This window comes from Chenopodium album, chromosome 9 (genome assembly GCF_948465745.1).
Source record: "Chenopodium album chromosome 9, dcCheAlbu1.1, whole genome shotgun sequence".
NCBI lineage: Eukaryota > Viridiplantae > Streptophyta > Magnoliopsida > Caryophyllales > Amaranthaceae > Chenopodium > Chenopodium album.
Genome location: NC_137842.1, coordinates 61,580,035 through 61,589,883, shown reverse-complemented (window position 1 = coordinate 61,589,883; position 9,849 = coordinate 61,580,035). Strand labels below are relative to the sequence as shown.

Genomic DNA, 9,849 nt, shown 5'->3' with positions numbered 1-9,849 from the left:
GAGATAACGGTTGATAGTACGAGTGTAGCAAATTTAGCGGTTGAATTATTACATGAAAATAAAATCCTTACATTTTTTATTTTTAAGGTTGGGACTAGCTATCCAAACGTTATCTCCACCACTAATCACTTCCTCAACATCTAACCTGCTTAATACTCTAATATATTTATTTCCAATAGTGTTTTGTCATAGTCAAAATGCTTAAAAAGGACTAATCGCTACCTCAAACGCTACTGCAGTAGTGCTAGACAAAATCTAAATCTTTGATCGTAAAAATCTTTAATTTCATGCTAATCAATTATAAATTAACAGAGGTTTTTCAGTGCGGCAAGCCACATGCATGGTGCGACAGGGGTTACTTGTAGGGTGTTACTTGTATTATGGGGTTACTTGTATGGTGTTACTTGTATTATGAGGTTACTTGTATAGATTACTTGTAGGGGTTACTTGTAGGTGTTACTTGTACTATGAGTAACTCCTACAAGTAACTCCAGACCAAAACTCCATACCAAACCAGTAACACCCTACAAGTAACCCCTGACCAAAACCAGTAACACTCATACAAATAACCCCAGAATACAAGTAACCCCTGACAAAACCAGTAACACCCTACAACTAACCCCTGGCCAAAACAAGTAACACCCATACAAGTAATCCAAGAATACAAGTAACACCTACAGATAACCCCTGACAAAACCAGTAACACCCTACAAATAACCCCTGTCGCACCATGTAGCCAGCCGCATACAAAAATTTGTAATAAGTTTAATATTAATAAAATAAAATTAATCCTATTAAAACTCATATGGCTATGTTGTTTCTTAAACATAGAGAAAATTTTGAAAGATTCTTCTTCCTTATTTTAAATAGTCTAAATTCTAACTACTGTCTCCGTTTCATATAATTTGCAATAATTAGACATTTTTTTTCTCTACTTTATGTCAAATTGTTGTAAATAATATGAAACGGATGTAGTAAGAACAACAACAGAGAGGGCACTAAAGGAGCCTATATAAGACAACACAGAGGGAACTAGCAGAGTCAGCATAGGGCAAGGGGGGACAACCACTTTCAAAAAAAAAAAATCAGGTTTGATATTTAATTGTGTGCAATATTGCAATACAAATGAGATGGTGTAGTGGTGAGTGAAGTGAGTTTTTTACAAGAGTTTAGAGATCGAACATTAGTGTAAAAAGACTTTTAACATTTTTGTCAAACTATGTAAGCAATAAAAGATGGAATTACGGAGTGTGGTAGTTGTTCCACAACAACATAGGTAGTAATAATTTCACATATAATTGATTTTGGGAGATTGAAATATTGTGTGACAAACTGATGAGAACTCTCACTAGTAAAAGAAAGCATATACTTCTTATTCATTTTTCTCTAAAATCTTGAAATTACTGTCGTAATTTGTTTACATTAATATAATATACTCCGTATGTACCCAAGTCTGCATACGTTTATGTAACTCAGAAGTCAAAATTAGGACAACGGCATGTGATTTAAAGCTTTAAGTAGTCTCCCCTCCCCCTCCCTACGAGAACCTTTCTTTTGTTCCAGCTTACTCAATTTCCAGACTTAGAATCCAAGCTACATTTGTGACTTTTCATGGGAAACCAATAATATCCGTTTTATATTATTTGTAACGATAAGACTTTTTTTCTCTGTAATTTATGTCAGATCGTTGCAAATACTATCTCCGTTTTATATTATTTGTAACGATAAGACTAGTAACTATAATACTATCTCCGTTTTATATTATTTGTAACGATAAAACTTTTTTTCTCTGTAATTTATGTCAGATCGTTGCAAATAATATGTAACGGAGGTAATAATAATAATTGTTCAATAAAAAGTGTAATACCTTGAATTGTGAATTTCAACTATTCAAACTCTTCATTTAAATTGCCAAATTGGGCAAGAAGGATAACAAAATGTTAACTTAAAAAAAAAAAAAAAAAAAAAGTAGAAAAATACAGACTAAACGACATTTAATTGAGTACTCTTTCTCTACTACGAGAGTGACAATGAGAATTTTCCTCTTTCCTTTTGTTTCGCAACTAATTAGCTCTATTTTTCTCCTTATTTTCCCGCATTAAATTAACATATGAAGAAAATGGGGACAAGGATATACTAGTAAACAAAAAAAATGTTTCTAATTTAACTTGATTAACTCTATTTAATTTTTTTGGTAGGTAAATTTTGTTCTAAAATTGTCAAAAATCAGGGAAAATTGAGAGGATGCCCATTCTAATAATAAAAAATTACTGCACTAATTTAAACTTAAACCACATTACTTATGTGATTACTCTGAAAAATAAGTATGTTGTCATTCATATCATCTGCCTGTAATCAGTCCCTCCCAAATGATGATGATGAATGAAGTAATCTTCGCCGCCGCCACCGCCACTCATCATCATATGATGACCACCACCACCAATGTACTGCTGTTGTTGTTGTTGGTGGTGGTGTGGTTGATGGTGTCTGTGAACCTCCTTTTGTCGTCGAAGCTCGATCACCTTCCGGTGCGAGTTCGAGTGCTTGGCCGACACGAATGTCGGGCTTGCAGCCGGTCTATACTCGGGCACGAGCCGGCCCGACTTGTACCGAACCCCACAAGCATTACACAATGTCTTCGGGCCCATAGGCCCGGTCCTCCACTGCGGAGTCTTCTCCGCAGCGCAATGCAGGCACCTTCGCACCTCCCCAGGCCCGGTATCGGGCCCGCCACTCTCCCTCCTCTTCGTCATTGACGGCTGCTTCTTCGCCCCCGTGCTTGGTCCGCTATCGGACGAAGACGTAGCCGGGGAGGGCGAGGAGACCATGAGGAGCCGGGTGGACCAGTCGCACGGGGCCACCCGGGACCGCTTGCTCCTGGCCTTCCCCGGGACTGTTGTCGGTGGGTTCGGGCCACCCTGTCGGGCCGGGCCGGGCTGTTGTGGGTTGGTGGGAATGTATTGGAGTTTGTGCAAGTCGTCGGTGGAGAAGGATTCCTCCACGAAATTCGATAGCCATTCCAGCTCCGCCATATCATCATACTGTTTCACACATTTCCAAAAAAATTAAAAATCATTCAACTTTTCCGCAATATTTGGAGCTAATTTAATCAAACAAAAACAAAATACTTGCATTTTTCCTACCCATAAATGTACACAGTTAAAAAAAACGAATGTAATAAATATACTCGGGTTTTAAACATTAATTACACCAATAGACTCACAAACAGACCCGATATTACTAATAAATTAGGAAATATATTAAATGCTTACCGGAACGCATAAGTCAGCCCCGGAAAAATAAGAGTCGGGGAAAGACGGGGCGCAAGAGACGGAGGAATTGCAGCTATCGGAGGCCGGAGTAAGAGTGGAAGAATCAGGGGAATTACCGGTAACGGTGTCAAAGAAAGCGTCGGTCATCATTTCATCACCACCGTTGGATAAGTCTAGCAAATCCTCCACGAAAAAATCTGGAGCCTCCATTTTTAACAATAATAATAATAATCTTTCAACAAAATGAAAGTCTTGATTTTGTTCTTGCTTAAAGCTCTTCTTTGATAGTGTTGTTGTGAATGTATTTTTAGAGAGAGAAAGAAGAGAGAGAAAATTTGGGGGAGTTGAGAGCTGAGGATGGTGAGGGGGAGAGGGTGTGTGAGGTTTGAGAGTGTTTAGATTTTTAAGCTCTTTAAAAAGGGGGGTCCAAATTAAATTACAATTTTATTTTTTTTTAATTTTTTTTATTTAATTAGTAAATTTAATGAATTTAAATATTTAATTAGGTTTAGTTTAATTAAAAATTTAACTGTCTACAGTTGTGTGTGTTTAATGGTTAAGAAGTTTACTTACATCATTTTCGAGGCGAAATTACGATTGTGTCCTTTTATAAGGTTCCTTTGCTTATTGTTTACCTTTGTTTTTTGTGATGATTAAAATGTGTGTTAGTTGCTTGTAACAATCAATTCTGCAAAAATTTCGGTTTGCCATGTATCTTTATTTTTCTTTGAAACACAAAATGCTTGACTTGCTACTCTAGTCTTCTACTTTTTTTTCTCCTCTTTTTATATGGTGTTGCTAATTTCATTAGTAATGGAGGTTAATTTTAAAGGTTTTTCTTTACACGCGTTGCATGAGAAGCGGTTATTTTTGTTATCTCTCGTCGTTATTAAAATTCTTATGAATTTTATTAATATTTTTTTTAGAATTTTATAAGGTTTTATTTTTTTTAACATTCTTTAGAATTTTATTTAATTTTATTCTTATTTTTATTGTTACACCACTTAGGTATAGCAATTTATTAATATGCTGTCATGTCCACTTTATATTTGAACTTTTGGATGGTTGATTCTACATTTAATTCATTGACTCATTGTTGACATTTCTATTGTTTTTTTACATGAACATATAACATCAAAAACACTATTAATGAAGCCAATTTTGAAATTGAACTCCAAAAATACAAAAAGAACAATAGAGGACACATTAGAGGCTATCATTGGTGTACTAGTTGGTCACAAATTAATACAATGTCATATATTTTTCTGTTAAATGTTATATCAAATTCCCTCTATTTTTGGTTGATCACCCTTCTTATTTTTTAGATGTATTCCTCATTGATTTTCCTATTTTATTTTACTCTTTCTAGTTTCTATGGCAAGGAAAATACTCTCTTTTACCTTCTCTTATCCCCACTACAATGGATCACTTATGCATACTCGTGTTTTATAACAATTTCCTCGTTTTTATAGTAAAGTCATAAAAGAGACTCAATTTTCATTGAATCTCTATATATCTTCGTTTGTATTGGTACAACAAATAGAGATCAATGATAGATGGAAGGAGTGTGATTATAAGTAGAATAATTTTCCCATATTGTCTTCAAGGCTGGTCTTGAGCTACATTATGATTTTTAGGGCTAGGTGACCGCTTAAGGCCCATTAATGTAAGAGTTCTAGGAACTACTCCCTCGATCTCTCCCTCCTTATAGGGGAGTAAAATTTAAGCCAAAATGATCCCTTCACTCTTCCCACGGAGAAGCAATATGAAGAGCACCAATAACTGTTTTATAATCTTTCCTATTCCAACGCATTATTTTAAGAAGAAACAATAACAGTTTGATAATTTAAATCCGGATTAGTTCCTATGCGACTCTTTTTTTGCAATCACATTATTTATTTTTCATTTAATAATAGAAAACCATTATCAATGAAAGTGTGTCGATTAATATTTACAATGACATTTTTAGAACATATAATTATGAAAAGTCAAGGATCCCAATTTGTTGTTCCGCGTAGGTCCAATTCAAGCATGCTATCTTAAATCATCGAAACTGAAAGCAAAAAGCGCTTCGTGGTAAGTCTTAAAAAAATTAAGGGTCTTATAGCGAAAAATTATAGCATTATGCTCTTTCCTAAAATTCCAAACCATAAAATAAGAATCCTTAGGGTGGTTAGGTGCCTTTTGAGGGAAAAAAATTGTTTAACTACTTGTACATTCAAAAATTAAATCGTGTGATTTAGCCGTCTTTTAATTAAATTTAAATAGATGAGGGTAAGTGAGCATCAAGTAATAAAATATCCATTAACTTATCAAAACTTATGTGAACTTATTCCCTTTTATGAACTTATCAAGGGGGATAATATGTCATGCACATTTAATTTTACCATGAACGATCTTATTTACCCCTCGTACATTTCAATCCCATTTTTACTTCTCCCACTACCAACTCTAACTTTCGAACACATTAACACTCTCTTTCCGACCACCCAAGTAACCACCACCACCAACGGTGCACCAGGAGTACGTAGAGGAAGTATTTCGATAAGCCACAAAGGCAAGGGAATAGGTGCGAGCATTTTTTTTTTCTTTTATTGTTAGTCTGCCTAAGAAACACTTGGGGATATCCAAGTTAGAAACGCCTAGGATTTTCGAATCCCTCAGTGTAGACTCGGAAAATCAAGACATTCATGTAAAAGCTTTTTTTTTTTCCTCAACAAAAGATAAAACAAATATGCCCTAACTTCATTAAAAAAAACTCTCTTTAACCCTCTCTAAATTTTCATATAATACATGGATTATAAATATCTATAATTATGTACTATAGGCCGATATGCAAATCAAGAATGACATGTATCATCAAAAAAAAAAAAAAAAAAAAAATTGGTGACGTATATCTTCTTTTAGTTTTGACAGTCATCTTTAATCTATATAAATTCAATTAATATATTTTTACCTATCTTTTATATATTTTAAGGTTATTTACTTATTAATGTACATAAGGTCTATATTAGAAATATATTATATATTACTATATTAAAAATAATTCATATATGTATACAATATACAACATGATCTAATACTTAATTAGTAACTACAATTTTTTTAAAAAAGTTGCTTACTAATAATAATCATAACAAAGAAAATATAATCACGTCATTTTTTTTTTTTTTTTTTTTTTTTTGTGTTTAGAGAGCTACAAGGGCGAGAGTGAAAATTAGGGTATGTTCTCATTGACTGAACTCAGCTGAGCTGAACTGAACTGAACTGAATTGAACTGAACTGAGCTGAACTGAAATGAACTGAAATGAATATTTTATAAGAGAAGGAAATTAGGAGTTGAGCTGACCTGAACTGAACTGAACTTAGCTGAACTGAACTGAGCTTAACTGAACTGAACTGAATTTCAACGTAAGAGAACATACCCTTATCTCCTGAAGCCGGGAAGGAAGCTCTAACCACTTGAACTATCCCTCACTCTATAATCAAGTCAAATTGCATATAAGTTACAAGTATTTACCTCAAAATTCCTTTTCTTTTTATATGGAAACTCATAGTTCTAATAAAATCTTTCTTTTAGGTCTAATGCATCGATAATCTTAACGTCTTAGGCAAATATGTATAGTGTAAATTATATAACAAGTTATATTATTTCATTTAAAATATATATATATTATTAATATTATAAAATCGTTATAAAATTTTGTAAAAATTGTGCTCGCACGGAAATAAGCTAGTTTAATGTAAAGATAAATAGAGAAAGATATAAAGTCCATGGACCATATGGCTATGAATAACAAAGACTCATATTCAAAGTTTTAATTAATTATTTGATCCAACTTATTATAAACAAATTAATTTGAACATGTATATAAAATGACACCATTTTATCATCTTCCTACATATTTTTTTATTTACTAGAACAAAATTCTATATAGAATGCAACAACTAACTATTTAAGAATGAAGAGGTGAATAGATAAGTGCAAGAAAATTTATCCAAGTAATTATGAAAGCCAACAACTATAAATGGGACAATCAATGAGTGTAATTAAGAGCACATTATTAGCTTAAATTCAACTCCTTAAGAATCGATCTTTTTGCAGGCTTTGTCACACTCCTATACTCCTATCTCATTAGTGTCCAAGTTTACAGCCGGGTTCCTCTGCTCCATCTTTTATTTATCATTTTCTATTCTAGGGAAATGAGAATTACTTGCCTTTTTCTTTTTTTTTTTTTTTTTTTTTTCTCTATTTCACAAAATTTCATTGTCCTTGTATAAAACTATCTTACGATTTCTTAATTTCCATTAGATTTTCATAAAATTTATACGGGGTATGAACTAATATTGTAATGAATTATATATCATCATATAGAGTACCATGAACTTTATGAATGGCTTGCATCATTTATACATAATCATTATCTTCAAATTTTGCAATTTTTCATTCATTTCAACTTAGTTCAGTTCAGTTCAGCTCCAATCAATTCAGTTCAACTCAGTTCAATAAATATAAACAGACCCTTAGTCAAAATACATGGTAATAACCTAAGAAGAAGTGCAAAACGAGATTGAACTTGAGTTTGGTCATCTTGGATCATATTATATAAATATATGAATCATAACTAATCAACTTATTACGATACATCAATAACATTAGACAAACTTACTTATTGGGCCAGTTCACTTACAATTCAAACAAATTCAAGTTTTGATAAGATAATTTTCGATAAAATGATGTTTATAGAATGTGTAAGTGGAGCATGTGTGAATGTGATAAGAGAGGATTAGTATTGCTAGTGTTATTCATGTAATTAAATTCAATAGTATAAGAAAACAAAAGTGTTGTAAGTAAAGCGTGTGTAAGATAAGGTAAGAAAATATGTTGCATGTGAGAGTGGGATAGTGGGAGGTAATAATGTGTTATAAGAAAAGGTATCGAGATGTATTCTTAATTTAGAAGAACAAACGAAAACAAAAACAATAATTAACATTAAGGAACGAATTTTTCTCAGTCTCTCACACATGCTCCACTTGCTACACTCTCTCTTAGAATTACATAAATTTAAGCATAAATCAATAAAATTAAGCATTATTATTCATTTTTGATTAAAAATGATTCTTTATATTATTCTAAGTATAATTTATAATCCCAAGATTTCTAATGCCAATAATTTTTCCTAGCAAAAGAAAGTACGAGTAATAGTGTTTAATTTTCCTTGAACCCTCCAAAGAATATGTTATGTCAATTCACACCCCCGTTAACATATTCCTTAACCCACGTTAATGCACGAGTGGTACAGCTCAGCACCAAAGAAACGACGCCAATGATCCCTTCCCACGTGTCATCTTTTTACTTTCACTTTTTAAATTTTTTTTTACCTTCCCTTAAAAACATAAATTCCACGTAGGATTTGGGTGGTTGAACCATGCTTTTTGATTGGTTGTCTCTTCCCACAAAACATAGGCCAATTAATTTTTTCTCTCTCCTAAAATGGTTTATAAATTGCCATGCTTTAATTTGGTGGGTAGCAAGTTTAAGGGAGTCCCATTGCTTTGGCACTTGGTTTTTTGCCGTTTTCATCCATTTCTTTCCCATCTTTTTCATGCTATTGGATTTTTTGCCTTTTTTGGTCTACCTATTTGGGTGCATCATTTAGTTCCATCTAAGTTGATTAGTTATGACTATACTATTGTAAGTGATCATTAACATGTGTTTATATATCGTTGCCGACTTAGCACTATGATATATGGAGTACTTTATCTGTTATTTTAAAGGTTTTTTCATCTGACAATTCACAGTATTATATATGTAGAGTGTTAAATAGTAATACTCCCGCCTCCTTCTCTAGTATCCGTAATGATCATAAAAAATTGATATTACGATACCTTAAAACGAATTCAACAAAATTCTTAACAATTATATTATAACTTATATACTAATGAGAATTCATAGTAAGTATTTTTAAAATAATGCAAAAAATTATAATGAGATAATATTTTAGAGACGAATGAAATAATACAATTTAAAATTGTCAAAGCCACTATATATGAAAAACTTTATTCATCCTCAAATAATTTTCTTGTTAGATCTGGACATGCATATTGTGGAGTTTATAACATACTCCAATGAGTAAGTTTAGAGTTTGAGAGAAAGAGAGTTAGTGAAACTGTGAAAGGGTTCACATGAATGGAAATAAAATCATTTTAAATAACAAGTACTCATTTTTTTGAGAAATTTTATGTGAACCTAAAGTTGAAAAATTACTTAGGTTACAACATTCAAACTAAAATTTTTAGTTACTTTAACTCTATTTCAAACTAATGCAGTTTTTAAATCAATATAATATAGTACACAAACATAATGGCATATATACGAAAATTCTAAGCTACATGTTGAAGTGTTGAACAACTAATTATTCCTGAGCTTAAAATTGGGCAACAGTTTAAAAACAACACATGTTCCACTAGGGATCAAATATATATATATTTTTTAATAAATCAATAATGTGGTAAATTTTCAGTATAATAAAAAAACAAATTGACACCATTGTTTTTTCTTCTACTTCCATATCTT

General features: G+C 32.3%; 1 protein-coding gene across 1 annotated transcript; it reads right to left on the bottom strand.

Annotated features, from left to right (window-relative positions):
• Positions 1–1,977: 1,977 nt before the first annotated feature.
• LOC145560042 (GATA transcription factor 9-like) lies at positions 1,978–3,666 on the bottom strand. Its single transcript, XM_081621298.1, has 2 exons — positions 3,273–3,666; positions 1,978–3,041 (listed from the first exon to the last, which is right to left on the bottom strand). Exons 1-2 carry the CDS (start codon positions 3,480–3,482, stop codon positions 2,337–2,339), a joined length of 915 nt encoding a protein of 304 aa, XP_081477424.1. The 5' UTR covers positions 3,483–3,666; the 3' UTR covers positions 1,978–2,336.
• Between the last annotated feature and the right edge of the window lie 6,183 nt (positions 3,667–9,849).